Source organism: Doryrhamphus excisus, chromosome 6, assembly GCF_030265055.1.
Source record: "Doryrhamphus excisus isolate RoL2022-K1 chromosome 6, RoL_Dexc_1.0, whole genome shotgun sequence".
Lineage (NCBI taxonomy): Eukaryota > Metazoa > Chordata > Actinopteri > Syngnathiformes > Syngnathidae > Doryrhamphus > Doryrhamphus excisus.
In genome coordinates, this window is record NC_080471.1 from 23,654,125 (window position 1) to 23,676,969 (window position 22,845).

The 22,845-nt window shown below is 44.7% G+C and overlaps 1 protein-coding gene across 2 annotated transcripts in view; it reads left to right on the forward strand.

Moving 5' to 3' along the window:
- znf423 (zinc finger protein 423) overlaps positions 1-22,845 on the forward strand; it is a 175,002-nt gene that overhangs the window by 138,168 nt on the left and 13,989 nt on the right. For both annotated transcript variants that reach the window (XM_058076285.1, XM_058076286.1), the window contains 2 exons: positions 15,229-15,360; positions 16,128-16,243. In XM_058076285.1, the coding sequence (XP_057932268.1) occupies positions 15,229-15,360; positions 16,128-16,243 (248 nt within the window). The remainder of the gene's footprint in view (positions 1-15,228; positions 15,361-16,127; positions 16,244-22,845) is intronic.

Here is a 22,845-nt window from a genome sequence, read left to right on the forward strand (position 1 = left end):
CGACCTTTTTGAGGATAAGCGGTAGAAAATGAATGAATGAATGAATGAATTAGTTATAGTTACTAGTTACAAAAAAGTAACAGAGTTACTCCACTACAAAAGGAACTAGTTACTAGTTACAAAAAAGTAACTGAGTTACTCCACTATAAAAGTAACTAGTTTCTAGTTCCAAAAAAGTAACTGAGTTGCTCCACTACAAAAGTAACTAGTTACTAGTTACAAAAAGTAACTGAGTTACTCCACTACAAAAGTAACTAGTTACTAGTTACAAAAAAGTAACTGAGTTACTCCACTATAAAAGTAACTAGTTTCTAGTTCCAAAAAAGTAACTGAGTTGCTCCACTACAAAAGTAACTAGTTACTAGTTACACAAAAGCAACTGAGTTACTCCACTACAAAACTTACTACTTACAAAAAAGTAACTGAGTTACTCCACTACAAAAGTAACTAGTTACTAGTGACAAAAAAGTAACTGAGTTACTCCACTATAAAAGTAACTAGTTACTAGTAACTAAAAAGTTACTGAGTTGCTCCACTACAAAAGTAACTAGTTACTAGTTACAAAAAAGCAACTGAGTTACTCCACTACAAAAGTAACTAGTTACTAGTTACAAAAAAGCAACTCAGTTACTCCACTACAAAAGTAACTAGTTACCAGTAAACAGTTGCCAGGTGTTTCTGTGGGTTTGAGTTGCTCACACAAGACGTGGACAAAGTTTTTTTCCCCGCCTCTCGCCCGAAGACAGCTGGGATAGGCTCCAGCACCCCTGCGACCCTTTTGAGAATAAGCCGTAGAAAATGAATGACTGAATCAATCAGTTACTCATTACCCTGTGCTAAGCTATTTATGTATTATTTCTGTAAATTCTAATATTGATAAAATATTGATAATATGGAAAACAATAACATATTGTTTGGCATCCTAAGTAAAGGAACACAACCATTTGGTGGAAAACCTTTCCAGTTAAATGTCAGCAATCATATCGTACCATGTGGCCAAGTCACGTCGATGTAAAACTGCAGGGTTGTTTTTTTGTGATTGGCCACTGATGACTGGTGGCCATTTGGAGGTTATTGTGCTCTAAGTGTGGTCGGCCATGTTTGGCCTTTTTCCACTAGAGTGGTGCCTTGATTAGAGTAACGCTCGCACTTCCAGACACAAAGACCCTGCCGGTAATGGCGCAGTCTTCGTGGCCGTGGGTGAACGGCGCTAAAATGTTGATTTGGGCCCGCTGTGTCTGAACACTTCATTTGAACCTTTCACGTTATTCCGTAATCCACAAAAGAAGGTGATTAGCTCCGTTGGACGCGGGTGTGTGCGCAATTAAATGTGTTCCGTGTCAGCGTGCACTAACTTTAAACACAACACATATTCAATATCTCGCTATGTTTTAGCGTCAGGTAGAGTTGCCTCTTGAGCACCGACCCAGCATGCCTTGTGGGTAAAGTTACCGGTTTGTTGTTAGCGCTCCGTCGTTTGTTCACGGTACTTCACTCAAGGCCGTCGCTGCGCTTGATGGCTCCAGCCGATGGTTATTGTGTTGTTACTTCCATTGTTTATGGACTGGCAGTCAGGAGGCCCGCTTCCTGGCAGCCGGCATCACACATGGCACCGCATGCACCGCGGGAGGTCTCCAGCCACGGTTGCAGGTATCTTGGCAGGCTTTTCCACACATGACCTACTCATGATTTACTGTCTTCATTAGCATGTTATTACTGTGTGTGGTGGTGGTGGTGGGGGGGGGGGGGTCAGAGTTGGCTTGCCGTCTATTTTTTGTGTTGTTTTTTTCTGACGATGTAAAATATGTGATGTCAGCATCCCTCGTCATGAATAATGGCAGGAAGTGGGGGGAAAAAAAAATGGCATTTTTGTGTTTTGTTTGTACCACCGCAGCGAGGTGCATCTTGGCATGGCCTGGCATTGCTAGGGTGGCGGGGGGTCACGGACACAGGCAGCACGGCTTGGCGGGGGGGGTGCGTAGGGCGAGGACAGGACAGGACGGACAGGCTGAAGCAAGGTCACTCCTGGCGTGGCTTGTTTTCATGTCTCACATGTGACGCGGAGGGCGTGGCCTCCCTCCGATCAGTTTTTTTGTATTTTTAATGTGTGATTATTTTCAGCTTTTTGACTTCATTTCGACTCAATTAGCTGTCAAATTAGAGCAAAAACACTCTGGGCTTATCCGTTATCTCGGACACAACACCTTTGGCTCTCTCTTGGTCCAGATGGGCAGCTTGCAGGTTAACCGGAACAGCTGGAAATGCATTATTAGCTTCCCGCTGTGAGCTCTTATTGGCCCCCGCTCCTCTCCTCCTTCCTTCTCCCGGCTCCTCCCTCCCTCGTCTATCACTTTGAGGACTCGGGCTTTGAGATCATGCTGATGTATAAAGGGTCAGGGAAGTCGTCGTGTATGGCGAATATGTATGGCCGAGTGTCATATAAGGCGAGTGTGTATGTGCTACTTTTTTTTTTTTTTGATTGACATTCAGAGGAAATGAATTTATTTTTTTAGTTGTTAGTTATCTATGTTGTTGTGGGATGGCATTTCAAAGATGTGCCTCGGATAAGCCAGCTAACTCCCTCTGAGCGCACAGATTAAAGAATCACACACACACACACACACACACAAAATAAATATACAGTACGATACACACACTAGCTGCAGGATAGGATTATATAAATGTAGGTAAACATCTTCACTGGCATCGCTCGTATACATCCAGACGGGATGGGCTTTGAATCGCAAATGACCGCATCGCATCTCCTGAGATCATTTCCTATCAATCACTTGCTTCCTGTTTCACGCATTGTAGTCATTTTATATGATAACGTACAAGAAAGAGGATAGCAAATTGACTGAAAACATGCGAGACGGTCATGAATGACCTTTTCTGTATCGCTTAACTCAGGGGTGCTCACACTTTTTCAGCATGCGAGCTACTTTTAAAATGACCGAGTCAAAATGATCTACCCACTACAAAAATGCAAAACATCTATTTATTTTCAAATGTATTGAGGATTATTTGTACGTACAATGTATGTTGATGTACCTTACATAACCAAATGAGCCAATATTGCAAAACACACATAATTAACTATGAACATTTTTTGTAATTACCTCCACATTACTCCACATTTCCCTTCTTTGGTACTGCGATGGTAGAATGGCATATGAGGCAAACGCACTTCGAAAAAGACATTGTGAAAAAAAAGTCCACCTCCCATTCCGTATGGAAGTGATATGTTTTTTGCCTTTTTACTTGGTCCAGTTTTTGCCTTTTTACTTGGTCCAGCTCCTTCACTCATTTTAGTGACCATAAACTTTAGCGAGGGCTTTAAAATCTGACGCAATTCGCCGACTAGCTTAGCACTTTGCATCGTTGTTTACGCATGAGCGGTGACCTAAAGGTCAAAATTCAGTTGTCATCTGACTGGTTGTCCTGTATGTCAATCAAGTAACGGGGATGGATGATAGGCTGACATCGTAAGTTCTGCTGCACTTAGAGACGTTGTTTGATTTGATTGGTCGCCCGAAGGGCAACATTCAGTTGTCATCTGAATGGCTGCCCTGTATGTCAATCAAGTGACGGCATTGATGCTGGGATGATATTTTTGTAATGTCACGCCGCGATCGACCAGCGATCGACCAGTACCACCTCCGCGATCGACCGGTAGATCGCGATCGACTTAATGAGCACCCCTGGCTTAGGTGATAGCCTTGATTACAGTTGCTATGGCAGTTAGCATTAGAAGTTATCATTATAAAAAATATATAAAAGATTGTCCAATCAGCCATGGGTGACTAAAGGACATAACAACGTTTGTAAGAAGAACATTTTTCACGTTGTTTTTTATCAAAGTGCTGGTACTCCTAACTTTCCTTGACCCCATGGTGGACTATTTTGAAGTCATACTTGATAATAATAATAATACATTTTATTTAAATAGCGCTTTTCAAAATACTCAAAGACACTTTACAGAAAAATGGAGTTGAATAAAAACAAGTAAACAGAGTAAAAGATACATTAAAATCCAACATTGATTGGTTAATACACAGTTAAAACATGAGTAAAAGCGGGGAGAGGCGGGGCACAGCAGTCAGATATAAAAAGTTAGACATTAAAACCAGATTTAAAGAGGTGGGTTTTGAGTTGTTTTTTGAAACCGGGAAGGTCAGGGCAAGCACGGAGTGAATGGGGCAAAGAGTTCCAGAGGGTGGGGGGCAGCCATGGAGAAGGCTCTGTTCCCCCCAGGTTGGGAACTTGGTCTTACAGGGGAGTGCCAGGAGGTTGGAGTCTGAGGAGGGATTGTGTGGATGGAGCAGGTCTGGGAGATATGGGGGGGGGTCAGATCGTGGAGGGCTTTGTAGGTGATGAGAAGGACTTTGAAGTGAATGCGTTGGGGGACGGGAAGCCAGTGGAGGTTTTGGAGGACGGGGGTAATGTGTTGACGGGAGCGGGTGGAGGTGAGGTTGTGAATATATTGTAGTTTGTTGAGGGTTTTGGAAGGTGTACCGTAGGGAATACTGTTCCAGTAGTCCATCCTGGTTGGGATGAATGCATGGATCAGGGATTCAGCGGCAGAGAATGGAAGTGATGGACGGAGTCGGGCTATGTTCTTAAGATGGAAAAATCATGATTAAAAAAAACAGAGATGGACAACCTCCAACACTTTGTTAGAAGCTTTGTTAGAATGATACTCAGGAAAATGAGTTTGTTACCATGGGGACAAATCTTGGTCAAAAATGTCTTGGAGAAATGAACCAAACTGACAGTCGGGCGTACGAACACCGAGGTATCTAACGTTGCTTTAATCCTCTTGGACATGGAATTACTCGGCTTCACCTTCAGCTTCCACTTGTCATGTCGGAAGTGTGTTTTGGACTTGCTTTGTCGGAAAAGCGCATGCCGGAATTCACGTTTACACTCAATGAACCGCAGCTCCCCGGCGTCGGCAGCACTCATGTAGCCCCAGACCGTCACGCGCATACCAACGCCATCGGCAATACACAATTATCTCAGTGAGGGGTGTCTGCGAATGGGGGGGGGGGTGTTGTCGTTGTGTTGTGTATAAATAAGCAGATGGGTAATCAATTCATTAAAGAAAAAGAGGCGAAGCAAGAAAGAAACGTCGTTGAGCTCTCAATGCTATCATGCTATCATCGGAAGTGGCAAGCTTCTCTCGTTTGTGTGTTGTGTGTGTGTGTGTGTGTGTGTGTTTACGGTTTATTCACACTAATTAAGCTTATTCCCTCCAGGCTACTTCCAAGCTTTCAATTAAGATTCTAAACAGAAATATACTCTGCATTCATTCCCCTCATCGCTCCTAACAAGCTAAAAAGAGGTGTGTGCACGCGTTTGTGCGTTTGGCTTTCTATGTGTTTAGTGGGGGGGGGGGTGCAATTCCCTCTTTTCCTGTGAAAATCCTGAGCGATGATTCCAAGGCGAGAGCAATAATGTGTACAGCTGGCCTGTGCGAATGCTAATTGAAGTCTCATTATGTAGCATGTGCATAGTCGCTGTGTGTTGTTGTGGTCAGGTACGTTAAACCACGTGATATCATACAGTAGGCCCTTTTAACAACAATCTGTCTTCCTGATTAGCAATAGTGCGTACGATATGGAAAGTACAACTCTTAGATTAGTCAACGTTTGCAGACCGTGTTAAATATTATGACATGTACAGTCGTCCCTTGCATTTTAAGCATAAAAATGAACCAAAATACAAAAAAAAAAACCCTTCAGAAAACTCATTCAAAAATATGATGCTATGCTCATCTTCTACACCGGTTACTAGGTGTCAGTAATGTTCCTATAGGGGTGTTATTTCATGTGTAGAGGGCTCTAATAATGTTAAAAAGCTGTTCTTGGAAGGTTGTAAACAGCTTTCCTTTGCTCTAACTAGGAAAATATTTGATTTATGGACAAGGAATCCTACTTTCCGATAAACAAGGGATTGGCCCTCGATGGGTGGGAGGCAGGGAGTACTTTCAATGATGGCAGACATGTTGCCAACATGTACAAATTTATAGTAGACTCTTGAATACGCTCATGTGCTCTCCATTTTTTTTTATTTCCTTGGTTTCATTTTCCAGTTTAGTTTGTACACAACCCATAAATAATATTAGTGATATTATCACTTTTTCTAGTATTTCAAACTTAAAAATGAGATCAATAATTGAGATCCACTGCAATGTTGTAGTTTACTGGAGTACCCAGCATGCCTTGTGGGCACTTTGTTAAAGTTGCATGTTTGTTGTCAATGCCTATTCGTTGCCACATGGAATTAGTTTGTTTATTAGTGTTGTGTATTAATTTTTTGGTAAGACCTTTTGTCCTTTTGTCTGCTTGAACAGTGTTGTCAAGGTCGTTGTCTGTTATTGCAGACTTACGATGCCATCTACTGCACAGGAATGGAACTAGACCGTCATATTATTATATATTTGGAAATCAGCACAGAGCAGCACAAATAAACAAATGTATGGGAAACACCGATATCCACCTCATGTCTGATGGCGTCTACGTCTGGATCACACCTCCAGTCTAAAAAAATGTGTGTCATCGTAGTCGTAGTTTGTCATTTTTAGTCACTGGCGTTGTTGGCTTTCATAGAACAGAATGATTCCGCTGTTATGTAATCTGAGAGTGGGAACCCAAGCTGCTAAACACGCACACACACACACACATACACACACACGCACATACACATACACACAACCCAATCGTCTTCCAAGACATATGCACTTGTGCACTGCACCGATATGCTCAATTTGTGCTCGCTTTCATTACACACAAACACTCACTGGTAGTCGCCGTGCCCGCCTCGCCTGCCAATAGACTGTGTTTGTGTTGCCGTGTGTACCAGACTGTTTTTAATGCTATTATTAGCCATAATTAAAGTGTATTAGTTGCTGAATATTACACATTTTTATACTGTATACAGCAGAGGTAGGGAACCTATGGCTCGGGAGCCAGGTAGGGCTCTTTTGATGACTGTATCTGGCTCTCAAGTATTTCTTACCACAATAAAAATGTATGTTTGCTAACATTTTAAAGTAAACATCACAGAAATCACTGTTAAAAATATTAAAAATCAACAACTTTCTTATGCATATTAATCCATCCATCTATTTTCTACTGCAATACGGCCGACCATATCCATCTTTCTTGATGATATTTTCCAGGTCAAACACCAAAACTGGATTATTACTGGGTAATGCGGTAGTCTACCTCGGTCATTGAGATGTCAACATGTAAATATAAACTTTCCTCCTTTAGTCAAATAGTCACCTAGCTAAAGCTGCAGAACCAAGCCTTCTGGCAAAGATGGCCAAAAGAATGAAATACATGTACGGAGTATGGTGCAAAACCATGCAGCAGCAGAAGTTGCATTAATGGCAACAAGTATTTGATTTATTATTGGACACTGCGCTGCTCACGAAAGTGTGCTGGCCACACCCCCTTGGCGTGGGGTAGTGTGCCTGGTCTACGTAATTAGAGCCCATTATATCTAAAACTGTTGGTCTTACATAAAAATGCACACATTTTATTGCATTCAATGTTTAAAAAAATGTATATGGCTCTCACAGATACACATTTTCAAATATCTGGTCTTCATGGCTCTCTTAGCCAAAAAGGTTCCCGACCCCTGGCATGCAGTAATCCCTCACAGTAGCGCTACTCGATTATCGCTTCCTTGCATATCTAAGCAAATTGTACGTACTCTTGGCCTAAATTAAGCATTTTCAAGCATAAAAATGGCTAAATGATCTGACCAATTGATCTAAAAGGCAATTTTATGTTCAGTGAGATAGGCACTCATGTTCCCTGGGGAACACATTTACTGTGACACTGCCCGAGTTATTATTTGCTATACTGGCTAATACGAGAGTCTAACGCCATTTAAAGCGGGGTACACCCTGGACTGGTGGCCAGCCAATCCCAGGGCACATATAGACAAACAACCATTCACACTCACATTCATACCTATGGACAATTTGGAGTGGCTAATTAACCTAGCATGTTTTTGGAATGTGGGAGGAAACCGGAGTACCCGGAGAAAACCCACGCATGCACGGGGAGAACATGAAAACTCCACACAGAGATGTCCCAGGGTGGAATTGAACTCGGATCTCCTACCTGTGGGGCCTCCGTGTTAACCACTCGGTCGCCGTGCAGCCTTGAGTAATTGATACATTCATTAAAATGTCAAATTTTGTTATTTAAGTATACTGATTGTGGTTCAACATTTGCAATAAAAATGTGACTGGTTGATTATTTGATTAGATTCAGCTCCAAAATTGAACTCGGATCTCCTAGCTGTGAGGTCTGCGCGCTAACCACTCGATCACCGTGCAGCCCACCTGTATGATCATGTATTTTATAATAATGACGTCAGGCTTTCTGTGGGAAAAAAAACAGCCTCTTTTTGGAGAAATAAAATTCAAAACGTTTTTTTTTTTTTTTTCCCAATCAAAAGTCCACAAATTGGCCGAGCTCGGCGTGAATGTCGACTCTGACGTGTGAAGCGGGATGGCTGGTCCGACTCTCCGGGTTGGAACTCCAGTTGCAGTTTGAAAGCTTTTTAATGGGTGACGACTCCAAACGAACCTGGGTGCGCTATCAAAGCTAGGATGCTCTCTCATTGGCGTTGTTCAGTATAAAATAGGAAAACCCACAAAGAGATAAGGAGTATTCAGATGATGAAAATATTGACATTTAGAGACTGATAGAATTAGAGGTGGGATGGAAAATAAGAAAGCGAGAGTGTGTGGGTGTAGGGTACCCCGGGGAACTCCACACTGCAGCATTCTTTGTCTGCACACACGTGTGTGTGTGTGTGTGTGTGTGTGTGTGTGTGTGTGTGTGTGTGTGTGTGTGGCGGAGAGAGAGGTCGAGTAAGGTGGGGGTACTCCTGGGACCCCTCCAGCACTGCAGTAGGTTCCGTATGTGCATTGTCCAGCCCCCACACTACCAATGGGTCAGTCTAACCCCCTGCACCCCCCCCCCCTCCACTTGGTTGCTATGGAAACACACCTTGAGCGAACCCCCGAGAGAGGTCCATATTCCTCCGCCTACCGTCCGCTGCTCTCCTCCTGGCTGCACTTTATGCCCCCCCCCCCTCCCCTCCCCTCCCATCCTCTGCCCATCTCGTCTTCCATCCCACCGTCATTCCGTCTCTCTCACTCCGACACGACTCCCTTTGCCTCCATGCTTGTCTTTACCGCCCCCCCCCCCCCCCCACACACACACAAACACCCCGCTTTCCTCGCCATCTCCTGCCTGGCATCCTTTACGGCCTCTGCGCCACAAGAGACAAAAAACACACGCATGCGCGCACACCCCCCACACACACAGCATCACATAGTTTTGGGAAAGGGGGGGGGGGGATGACAAGAGCAAGGAGGGGCAGTAATGGAGGGTTGGCACCCCGGGGACGCCCAGCAGCCAGTGTGGAGATAGCAATGGAGGGAAAAAAAGGGGGCGGGGTTTTTAGGGTTAGTGGGTGCCAGAATACCCTGAGGAGTTTGACAGCCTATGGTAAGAGTGGGTGGTGGGGGGGGGGGGGGGGGGGGGTATGTTATAGTGGAAGGCAGCACCTTAGGGACCAAGTAGCTCATTTATGCTCTGCTGCATGTTTCACCGTGATGAGCCGTGTGTGTGTTTGTGCGATGCCACCTGGTCCCTCTCCTCTGGTCAATTAGCGTCGAGAGTGGATGGTAAGGATGGTAAGGATGGTGAGGATGGTAAGGATGGTAAGGATGGTGAGGATGGTGAGGATGGTGAGGATGGTAAGGATGGTAAGGATGGTAAGGATGGTAAGGATGGTAAGGATGGTGAGGATGGTAAGGATGGTAAGGATGGTAAGGATGGTGAGGATGGTGAGGATGGTAAGGATGGTAAGGATGGTGAGGATGGTAAGGATGGTAAGGATGGTAAGGATGGTAAGGATGGTGAGGATGGTGAGGATGGTAAGGATGGTAAGGATGGTAAGGATGGTAAGGATGGTGAGGATGGTAAGGATGGTAAGGATGGTGAGGATGGTGAGGATGGTAAGGATGGTGAGGATGGTGAGGATGGTGAGGATGGTGAGGATGGTGAGGATGGTGAGGATGGTAAAAGGATGGTAAGGATGGTGAGGATGGTGAGGATGGTGAGGATGGTGAGGATGGTGAGGATGGTAAAAGGATGGTAAGGATGGTGAGGATGGTGAGGATGGTGAGGATGGTGAGGATGGTGAGGATGGTAAAAGGATGGTGAGGATGGTGAGGATGGTAAGGATGGTAAGGATGGTGAGGATGGTGAGGATGGTGAGGATGGTAAAAGGATGGTGAGGATGGTGAGGATGGTGAGGATGGTGAGGATGGTAAGGATGGTAAGGATGGTAAGGATGGTGAGGATGGTAAGGATGGTAAAAGGATGGTAAGGATGGTGAGGATGGTAAGGATGGTAAGGATGGTGAGGATGGTAAGGATGGTGAGGATGGTGAGGATGGTGAGGATGGTGAGGATGGTGAGGATGGTAAGGATGGTGAGGATGGTGAGGATGGTGAGGATGGTGAGGATGGTGAGGATGGTGAGGATGGTAAAAGGATGGTAAGGATGGTGAGGATGGTGAGGATGGTGAGGATGGTGAGGATGGTGAGGATGGTAAAAGGATGGTAAGGATGGTGAGGATGGTGAGGATGGTGAGGATGGTGAGGATGGTGAGGATGGTAAAAGGATGGTGAGGATGGTGAGGATGGTAAGGATGGTAAGGATGGTGAGGATGGTGAGGATGGTGAGGATGGTAAAAGGATGGTGAGGATGGTGAGGATGGTGAGGATGGTGAGGATGGTAAGGATGGTAAGGATGGTAAGGATGGTGAGGATGGTAAGGATGGTAAAAGGATGGTAAGGATGGTGAGGATGGTAAGGATGGTAAGGATGGTGAGGATGGTAAGGATGGTGAGGATGGTGAGGATGGTGAGGATGGTGAGGATGGTGAGGATGGTAAGGATGGTGAGGATGGTGAGGATGGTGAGGATGGTGAGGATGGTGAGGATGGTGAGGATGGTAAAAGGATGGTAAGGATGGTGAGGATGGTGAGGATGGTGAGGATGGTGAGGATGGTGAGGATGGTGAGGATGGTGAGGATGGTGAGGATGGTGAGGATGGTGAGGATGGTGAGGATGGTGAGGATGGTGAGGATGGTGAGGATGGTAAGGATGGTGAGGATGGTGAGGATGGTGAGGATGGTGAGGATGGTGAGGATGGTAAAAGGATGGTGAGGATGGTGAGGATGGTGAGGATGGTGAGGATGGTAAGGATGGTGAGGATGGTGAGGATGGTGAGGATGGTGAGGATGGTGAGGATGGTGAGGATGGTGAGGATGGTAAGGATGGTAAGGATGGTAAGGATGGATGGTAACGGGAGAGAATGGAGCTCAGGCTGACCATGAGCTTCCAGTGTTTCCAGTGTTTGGGCATTTGGGCGGACGCACACCGCATGTTTGTGACTTGACCTGCATGTCATGTTCAGGGTCATAGAGGTCATAGGGGTCAATGGACTCTGCAGAGGCTTCACGGCGTCCAGAGTGCATCCGGTCACTCACCTTGATTGTGTTTAAATGAAAAATGTCATTATACTTCATGTCAAAGATGACATGTGTGTCACCTGATCAAATATTTATGGAAAACAGTCAGTTTGAAATAGCAGCGTAGATGTACTAGATATGTTTTAATACATCATGGATAATGGTACGCCATGTACGGTCATGATAAACACATCACATTATGTAATAATCATGCAACATGTAATCATGTCATACATTTTCACCTCAACTTGTTGTACATTGTAAAAAGTTATTACAAAATATGAATACAATGTACAATCATACATATGTATGAATACAAGTAAAATGTCCATGCTTCACTTTTTTTTTTTTTACATTTTTTTCATCATATGAGTGTGCATACAGACAAGTAACTAAATGCAAAAGCCAAAAAAGCACCCCTATATTCCTGCCGCAAGGCATGCTGGGTAGCTTGTGGTACTCTCCCAACATGTTTTGCCGTGTTTGGGGCATTTTTGAAAGATTGAAAATATGTTCATAAGATCATTAGAGAAGTAAACGGTATCCAATGTTTTATTACTACCCAGCATGCCTTGCGGGCATTTGGAAATAAGAGTTTTAAGTTTTGTGTTTCGCTGCTTTGGTGATTGATGTGATGCGTTCACTTGCTGTGGACGTGTTGTGTTTGCGTTTTGTGTTTTGTGCATGTCGTTCTGTGTGATGCCACCTCGCCGGTCAGTGGAATACCGCATAATACGTCGTTCTAAGTCCATGGGAATGTTTCTACAGAAGGAAGTCCATAGCTTCCATAGGAGTCTTGAAACTCAGAAAAGGTGAAGAACCACCAAGTTAGACCATCCAAGTCCAGCCTCTAGACTTGGATACAATAGCGTCCACTCGGAATCATCTTGGAGTCTCCAAGCGTATGATGGAAAGGTGGAGAAACCAAGAACCCCTAAAATCCTTGTCCACTGTTGTGTTCCAAGTTCCCGAGTATTAACCTTCACCCCGCCTGTCTCTTTTTGTTTCCCTCTCATCCCCCCCGCCCCCCCCCAACCCCCCCCCCCCCCCCCCCCCCCCCCCTTCGTGCTCTCCGGTGCCGGTGTGCGCGTACACAACGCACGCTGTGAGACAAAGTGTAACGGCAGGATGCTCCACGACTTTGTCATCTCACGATGGGTCACATACACAAACGCTCACACACGACTCGGCCTCGGAGGGGAGCGGCACGCCGAGTACGCCGCCCCCCCCACCACCACACCGATCAAAACAATGTACAACTCTTTCATGACACACGACCACGCAGTCTTTGGAGGCCGTGTCCGCCACGCCGCATGGTAATCAGCGTTCTGTCCCTGAAAAGATAACCACTTAGTGGAGTCGCCGTGGAACTCGGACTGATCATCAGTGGGCTCGAACCGTGGGTGGAAAGACAACACAACAAAAAAAAAAAAAGCAAGGCTCTCTTTCAGGAAAGGCAAAATAAATCTCCATGAAAGATGACAATTGTTTTAAATGCAGCGCTGTGGACGCCTCCCACCCCTCGCTCGATGTGTGCCGCCCACCATGTCACCCCCCCCCCACCACCACCACCCCCACCCTCCCCCTCCCCTGCTGCTTCAATCTCCTAGTCGATGATAATGAACTTCTATCGGCCTCGCTGTGCCTCGGACGCTCTGGCGCCCCACACAACCGGCAGCCTTTGAGGTTTGTGTGTGTGTGTGTGTAAGCGAACGAAGGGATGTTGCCGTTCCACAATTTATACACACACACACACACCACACACACACCTCCCCGCAGCCATTGAGACAGGATTAGGGCGCCCTTTTGTCGGCCTTTGAGGCAAGAGGAGAGATGGGAATGTTGGTGTGTTGTACTTGTCAGTATGGCTGTCATGGATGTCTGACTGAAGACGTTATTAACCTCATAATCCCCAGCAGCTCGATGCGTGGGATGTTGGGTCCGAGACTTGAGGGACCAAACCATCACCATCCACCATCCGTTGGTCGGGATAAGTTCACTGTCCTGCAGGAAAAACAAAGATTGGACAAGATGATGGAAGTAAATCTAACACCAACGTGCGTGGTGACGTTCCTGAAATGATACCGAAATGAACTCCCGCGTCGCTCACGTTGTACATGAACATGAACATGAAGGACACGACTCCTTACTTTTACTCATGTGGTTGTCTTTCAGGACGTTCTACCTTCTTAAAATATTACCTCAGGCTAGTTTGGTAGGATAAGCTCCATTTTTCCTTCTAGATCTTCTTTTACACAGTTCACCGAATCCATGACCCCTCCAGTATTCATTATTATTTATCCCGGTTGGGATCGTCAACCATCCAAAAGAGTAGTGTTTCCTTTTCCTTGGCGCACTGGTACTTAGTAGACATAAAGTAGTGCAAAACGTTCTCTCGTTTATGGACCAAACTTTAGTTTTATAGCATTATAGTTCAGTTTTATACCAACGTGTATGGGCATCATGTATGCACGGTGGTCGAGTGGTTAGCATGCAGGCCTCACAGCTAAGAGACCCCTCTAGAATTCATTATTATTTATCCCGGTTGGGATCGTCAAGCATCCAAAAGAGTAGTGTTTCCTTTTCCTTGGCGCACTGGTACTTAGTAGACATAAAGTAGTGCAAAAAGTGATCTCGTTTATGGACCAAACTTTAGTTTTATAGCATTATAGTTCAGTTTTATACCAACGTGTATGGGCATCATGTATGCACGGTGGATTAGTGGTTAGCATGCAGGCCTCACAGCTAAGAGACCCCTCTAGAATGCATTATTATTTATCCCGGTCGGGATCGTCAAGCATCCAAAAGAGCAGTGAGTGTTTCTATGAGCCAGCTTCCAAGGTGTTTCCTTTTCCTTGGCGCACTGGTACTTAGTAGACATAAAGTAGTGCAAAAAGTGATCTCGTTTATGGACCAAACTTTTGTTTTATAGCATTATAGTTCAGTTTTATACCACGGTTTTATGCGCGGTGGAGGAGTGGTTAGCGTGCAGGCCTCACAGCTAAGAGACCCGAGTTCGATTCCAGCCTCGGCGATCTCTGTGTGGAGTTTGCATGTCCTCCCCGTGCATTTGTTGGTTTTCTCCGGGGTACTCCACATTCCAAAAACATGCTAGGTTAATTGTCGAATCCAAATTTGGAATGAGTGTGAATGGTTTGTTGCTAACATGTACCCTCGCCTAAAATCAGGTGTGCCGAATGAGGGTTCAACTGAAGCTCATCAAAAATGAATGTGCATTTGAAGGACCAAGATGAGGATAAAGGGAGTGTGCAATGGGCAAAACATGGAGGGGGCACGGTGGACATTGGGGGCAGGATAACAAGGACAGGGAGAGGGAAGGGTGGCCACAGTAAAGTCCCAGCAGGGAGCTGGGGCAATTACCAGTTTAGGGGTAAACTGTTGAGGGCTAAGAGGAATGGTGGAGCAACCAGAGAGGGAACGTTTCGGACATTTCTCACTTCTATCCAAAATACTCCCGTACCGAGTGTGTGTACCACGATCTGGTATATTCTGTCGCTACCTGGCGCTGTCGGTTCGTGCCGCCACAAAACATCTGTTGTGAATGTTGTATTATTAAGTGTGTAAATATGTTCTGCTTTCATATCGCCATCCAACCTTCACGCGCATATGTACGTATATCTGTGTCCTATTTGCAGAGGAGGGCATCAATCATGAGTGCAAGCTGTGTAACCAGATGTTTGATTCACCCGCCAAGCTGCTCTGCCACCTGATAGAACACAGCTTCGAAGGCATGGGAGGTACCTTCAAGTGTCCCGTCTGCTTCACAGGTGAGAGGAAAAACACCTTCAAGGACGGTAGGAAAGGGGACTTTTGCAGCGGTGTGTCTTAACACGAGTCAGTACCTGGTATGATAGCGCCATAACTCGGGGGTCGGGGGGGCAGCATATAGGAATAAATTGATTACTGCCATTTAGATCCAACAGTGCAAAATATAAATTGTTAAAATACGGTGCATATATAAATGTATATATTTTTACTTTTTTTTTTTTTTTTTTGCCCGAACATCAAAAAGTGTGTCCACCCCTCCTCTATCCCCATCTGCCCTCCCACCCTCAGACACACGCTTGTTCCCCGTGTCACTCCAGCACTATCATGACCCCCCCCCCCCCCCCTCCTCGGTTGTTGAGTTCAGTCTTGTGTTGTGTGCCCACCCCCAGGTACACAGCAATGCTTTAAACTTTAACTCTATTCCTTAGTGGCTTATGAATTAGTAAGATGGGCACCGCTCCTGTGGGGGGGGGGCTTAATAATTCAACACACTCGGTGAAAACCACAAGTTTGCTGAAACAAAAGGGGAGCAAAAGAAAGAAAGGATTTTTTTTTTTTTTAACTATGAAACAACACTGGAGCAGAAGTTAAAAAAGAAGCGATAATTTATTGATAAATATCACAAGGTCTGCTGAGGATAGCTACTCTTGTTTTTGCTGCTTAGTTCCCTCGTTTGCTCCTCTTTCTCTGGCGGCATCTGTTGTGTTTTTGTAGCCCAAATGTACTGGACGCATGTCTGACATCTGCCCCCCCCCCCCCCCCTCAGTGTTTGTACAGGCCAACAAGCTGCAGCAGCACATCTTTGCCGTCCACGGTCAGGAGGACAAGATCTACGACTGTTCACAGTGCCCGCAGAAGTTCTTCTTTCAGACTGAACTGCAGGTAGGTTGGTGTGGTGCTCACCTTCATCCTGTGTTCTTCATCTGTTCAGGTGGTCTGGAGCATTTTTGGAATACGCTAGAAGCCGTTTACTGTATGGTGGCATCGGTGTTGGGTATTTTACTTAGCTGCACAGCGGGCGTGTGGTGACGCAGGTTCAAGTCCACCCTCGGCCATCTCTGTGTGGAGTTTGCATGTTCTCCCCGTGCATGCGTGGGTTTTCTCCGGGTACTCCGGTTTCCTCCCACATTCCAAAAACATGCTAGGTTAATTAGCCACTCCAAATTGTCCATAGGTATGAATGTGAGTGTGAATGGTTGTTTGTCTATATGTGCCCTGGGATTGGCTGGCGGTAGAAAATGAATGAATGAATGAAAGAAGTAGTTACTAGTTACAAAAAAGCAACTGAGTTACTCCACTACAAAAGTAACTAGTTGCTAGTTACAAAAAAGTAACTAGTTCCAAAAAAGTAACCGAGTTACTCCACTACATAAGTAACTAGTTGCTAGTTACAAAAAATTAACTACATAAACACTTTGTAAAAGTAAAAGTAACTACTCCACTACAAAAGTAACTAGTTACTAGTTACAAAAAAGTAACTGAGTTACTCCACTACAAAAGTAACTAGTTCCAAAAAAGTAACCGAGTTACTCCACTACATAAGTAACTAGTTGCTAGTTACAAAAAAGTAACTACATAAACACTTTGTAAAAGTAAAAGTAACTACTCCACTACAAAAGTAACTAGTTACTAGTTACAAAAAAGTAACCGAGTTACTCCACTACATAAGTAACTAGTTGCTAGTTACAAAAAAGTAACTACATAAACACTTTGTAAAAGTAAAAGTAACTACTCCACTACAAAAGTAACTAGTTACTAGTTACAAAAAAGTAACTGAGTTACTCCACTACAAAAGTAACTAGTTCCAAAAAAGTAACCGAGTTACTCCACTACAAAAGTAACTAGTTGCTAGTTACAAAAAAGTAACTGAGTTACTCCACTACAAAAGTAACTAGTTCCAAAAAAAAAGTAACCGAGTTACTCCACTACAAAAGTGACTAGTTACTAGTTACAAAAAAGTAACTGGGTTACTCCACTACAGAAGTAACTAGTTACTGGTTACAAAAAAGTAACTACATAAACACATAAAAGTAAAAGTAACTACTCCACTACAAAAGTAACTAGTTACTAGTTACTCCACTACAAAAGTAACTAGTTCCAAAAAAAGTAACCAAGTTCCTCCACTACATAAGTAACTAGTTGCTAGTTACAAAAAAGTAACTAGGTACTGGTTACAAAAAAGTAACTACATAAACACTTAGTAAAAGTAAAAGTAACTACTCCACTACAAAAGTAACTAGTTACTAGTTACAAAAAGTAACTGAGTCACTCCACCACAAAAGTAACTAGTTCCAAAAAAAGTAACTGAGTTACTCCACTACAAAATTAACTAGTTGCTAGTTACAAAAAAGTAACTGAGTTACTCCACTAACATGTTACTAGTTACTAGTTACTGGTTACAAACTAGTTACTGGTTACAAAAAAGTAACTCTATATACACATTTAGTAAAAGTCAAAGTAACTACTCCACTACAAAAGTAACTAGTTACTAGTTACAAAATAGGAACCGAGTTACCCCACTACAAAAGTAACTAGTTACTAGTTACAAAAAAGTAACCCAGTTACTCCACTACAAAAGTAACTAGTTACTAGTTACAAAATAGGAACCGAGTTACTCCACTACAAAAGTAACTAGTTACTAGTTACAAAAAAGTAACCCAGTTACTCCACTACAAAAGTAACTAGTTACTAGTTACAAAAAAAGGAACCGAGTTACTCCACTACAAAAGTAACTAGTTACTAGTTACAAAAAAGTAACCGAGTTACTCCACTACAAAAGTAACTAGTTACTAGTTACTAGTTACACAGACAGTTCGATGGCATCTTATTTCTTACTCTTTGCAGGTTTTCTTGCGGTAGTCTGATCAAGATCCTGGCAAGTGTGATGTCATGTAGATGTGTGTGTGTGTGTGTTTGTGTGTGTGTGTGTGTGCGTGTGTGTGTGTGCGTGCGTACGTGTGTGTGTGTGCGTGCCAGCATACGAAGAGGGCGCATGCGGTCCTGGGCCAGCTGCGGCCTGGTCTGTGACGAGGTTAATGGTTGCTCTTTCATTCCTCCATGTCATTATCTCCACGAGCCATCTCGCAGCAGACCAGTGACCTGCTAAATCTGCTGGCCAAACACCAGTCAGTCAAACTTTTAGCTGCCGCCCCTGCGGTGACCCCGGGGTCATTTGAGGGACTCGTTGCTATTTATTTGAGAAGTCCAATAAAAGAGCAGAGAGATGATCCAGCAAGGTTGCTGATGTTTTATTTGCAAACTATGATAAATACAAGCAGTGAGCACGGTGACACCGCGCAGATGAAAGTGTTAATAATTGATGCAGAATAAACAAAACACTGCACATTATTGTGATTAAGTCCGCAACAGAGCCGTGGCTGTCATTTTATAAGAATAACAAAGCTCATTCTGCTAAGTAATTCATCTTGAACCTTTGCTTTGAAGCGCTCATTAGCATTTGAGTGAGATCACATGACTTCATGCTCTTTCTTTAAAGGTTCCTTTTTACAGAACCGCTTAGAACAATAGTTTTAGTTAATTTAATTCTACCACGGGAGAATTAACAAGTCGCATTACTAGTCTAAGACATCGTTGAGCCAATCAGATATCGACATTGAGAACAACATTTACCCGATTTCTTAATAAGAAGACAAACCTACGGGCAACAGACACACACGGTGACTGTGATGTAGGACTGGAGGTTGCGGGCATATGGCCGGCCGGTCCATTTAGCAGCAGGCTAACTGTTGGACCCTGTCGGTTAATGTCCGCACAGACACAACTCACACCTCGCGCGCCTCCATAACTCATCTTCATCCCTCATCTTCATCCCTCGTCTTCATCCAGCATCCCCGGGGACTTCACCTGGGAACGTCTTCGTGAAGGATGAACCTTGAAATGATCTCATCACGGATCCTTTAAGTATCTCCATCAGAGATTTGCTTTTGGTGGACACGCTAATGCTACGTTTTGATTGACACAGTACATCATTTTGGATATACTACATCTTTCATAATAGATATTTGTAATAATTTTAAAACAGCTGCTAGATATATTTCATTTTTGTTCATGTTTATGTCTTTTTGCTTTATTCATTCATTTTCTACCGCTTATCCTCACAAGGGTCGCGGGGGTGCTGGAGCCTATCCCAGCTGTCTTCAGACAAGAGGCGGGGTACACCCTGGGGACACCACCCAATCCTAGGGCACATATAGACAAACAACCATTCACACTCACATTCATACCTATGGACAATTTGACGTCGCTAATTAACCTAGCATGTTTTTGGAATGTGGGAGGAAACCGGAGTACCCGGAGAAAACCCACGCATGCACGGGGAGAACATGCCCTGGACCCTGGACTGGTGGCCAGCCAATCCCAGGGCACATATAGACAAACAACCATTCACACTCACATTCATACCTAGGGACAATTTGGAGTGGCTAATTAACCTAGCATGTTTTTGGAATGTGGGAGGAAACCGGAGTAACCGAGGTTGGAATCGAACTCGGATCTCCTAGCTATGAGGCCTGCGTGTTAACCACTCGGTCGCCGTGCAGCCTTGAGTAATTGATACACTCATTGAAATGTCTATTTTTCATTCATTCATTTTCTACCGCTTCTTTGTCGTGGGGGTGCTGGAGCCTATCCCAGCTGTCTTTTGGGGCGAGAGGCGGGGTCCACCCTGGACTGGTGGCCAGCCAATCCCAGGGCACATATAGACAAACAACCATTCACACTCACATTCATACCTATGGACAATTTGGAGTGGCTAATTAACCTAGCATGTTTTTGGAATGTGGGAGGAAACCGGAGTACCCGGAGAAAACCCACGCATGCACGGGGAGAACATGCAAACTCCACACAGAGATGGGTGGAATTGAACTCGGGTCTCCTAGCTGTGAGGTCTGCACGCTAACCACTCGACCGCCGTGCCTTTTTGCTTTATCTCGTGAGGAAAAAGCGGTAGAAAATGAATGAATGAATGAATATTATATTTTCCTTAAATGTCCTTGAACACACCATAATTTTTACTGTCCATTTATCCATTCACCTTCTTCCAAAGGTTGGGTCATTTGGGCAAAATCCTCAGATGAGAAACTCCAAAGTTTCAGATAAAGAGGTTTCTGTATTTGGAAGTGGTTGGAATAGGTTGGAATAGGTGCAGATCCTGGAAGATCTAGACTGCTTTCCATTACCGTTCATTAGTGGTTTATGCTTTAAAATGTGTTTCTTAAGCGTGTGAGGCATATTTAAGAGAGTATAGGGACGGGTCCTCAAGCTGTGGCGACTAAATTACTTTGGAACATTTGCCATTCCTTAGTTGTCCCGAATGTAATCCCAGTGGAAAGCGAGGATCTACCGTACCAGACTCCAAGTGTGAACGCCCACTGTAATGATGCGTTAAAGTGTAAAGTAAGGTCGTGTTAAATTTCCACCCAAGTCATCCTAAGGAGTGTATTTTCCCTTCCAACTCTACGGTTCCCCAGCCCTGCCACTCTACTCCAATGTCCCACGGGAAGCATCCCTAAGTGGGCTGGACAGAAAGGCAGTCAGGGGGAGATGGAGAGCAACGACCACGGAGGTTAATGCCACCGCTAGCATTTACGGTGTGTGTGTTTTAATGAGGTGCGGATGGATGAAGACGGCGGTTTGGCTCGCAGGAAAACACTTTGGCCCCTTTCGATCCCCCTGAGGCTTCATGTGATGTCCTGCTCACGCTCTCTCCCTCCATCTCCCTCTATCTCCCTCACACACACCCACCCAGGGGTGAGTGCAGCACGGACACGTCGCTGCATCATCCGCCCTCCCTGCAGACCCGTTCCTTCTTCACTCCTTCGTTTCATCTCTCCCTATTAAGTTCTCCGCTCGCCGCCGCCATATTGTGAGCGGCTGGCTATATATTTTTTTTACCTTCCTGTTTTTACTCTTCCGGTCCTTTCTCCCGCCTCCTTTCTTCCTGCTACCCCCCCATCCGTCCCAGAAGAACCAGCCCCTATGCATATTTTAGCCCCGCTCCTCTCTTCCTCTCCTCTGAGCCCCTCCCTGGTGCCACATAAATAGTGCAGACGTAAGCTGGTAAATAAGACATGTTTTGCTGTGTGTCTTTGTGCTTGTGTATGTGGGACCGAGGGGGGGCGGGGGGGGGGGGTGTAAATAAGAAATGCTGTGGCCCTCATCAGCGAGGTCCTTCCAGATCTCATTTAGTCCCAGACTTCTGTCTTTCAGGCTCTCGCTCTCTCCCCCCGTCTTCAGTGTCCGACCCCCCCTACTTCTTGATCACATTCTATTTTTAGCCTCCGGGGGGTGCTGTTGTACAGCGTCTACCCTGGAAGTTTGCCTTCGACCCCTCCGTCGCTAGTCCCTCCCCAGCCGTCCCTCATTTCGTTTCTCTGGATGGGCTCTTCTCCTTTAGCGCGAGTTAATATTGCATCAGCGCTCCGAGGGTGGATTGCTGGTCAGATGAATAAGTGAATGGACGGGGGGGTGTTTTGTTTTGGATGTGTGTGTTGTTGTTTCCCTCCACCTGTTCTGCGTCCCGGCAGTGTTGAATATTATAGTTTGGCATGCTGACAGCAATGCAATGCTTTTAGATGCAATTAAACAACATGTAGCGTATAGAGTACCGAGAGCGCCTGTACTATATACTGGAAGTACAGGAGCCAGTATAAGATTGTACCCAACAGAGTTGGCCTCTGGCACTCATTTATTTAGGATTATTTATTTATCACAGTGACATGTTATAACCAACCACAGCTTCAATTGTAGTGGTGTTTTAATTGTAATTAAATTAATTGTAATTAAAACTCACTACTTTATTCATTCATTCATTTTCTACCGCTTTTCCTCACGAGGGTCGCAGGGGTGCTGGAGCCTATCCCAGCTGTCTTCGGGCGAGAGGCGCGGTACACCCTGGGTACACCAGCCAATCCCAGGGCACATATAGACAAACAACCATTCACACTCACATTCATACCTATGGACAATTTGGAGTCGCTAATGCTAACCTAGCATGTTTTTGGAATGTGGGAGGAAACCAGAGTACCCGGAGAAAAACCCACGCATGCACGGGGAGAACATGCAAACTTCATATAGAGATGGCCGAGGGTGGAATCGAACTCGGGTCTCCTCGCTGTGAGGTCTGCACGCTAACCACTCGACCAATCATTATTAATTTTTAATTAAAAAAAGGTATACACAGCGATACAGAGGCACATACTTACTAAATAGGCTTTTTTTTAACATATTAGAGCCCATATATATAAAATAACACCCCTATAGTCACTTTTACACTCCTATTACCCAATATAGTAGTAAAATAACAATATAATACTACATAAATACCCCTGTTTGGATTGTTTCCTGTATTTTAAGTAAAAAAAGAAACTTCAACTCTCCAGTTGAAAAATGTTAAAAATTTACATAATTTTCCCACATGGGTGGTGCTGGAGCCTATCCCAGACAGGGTACACCCTGGACTGGTG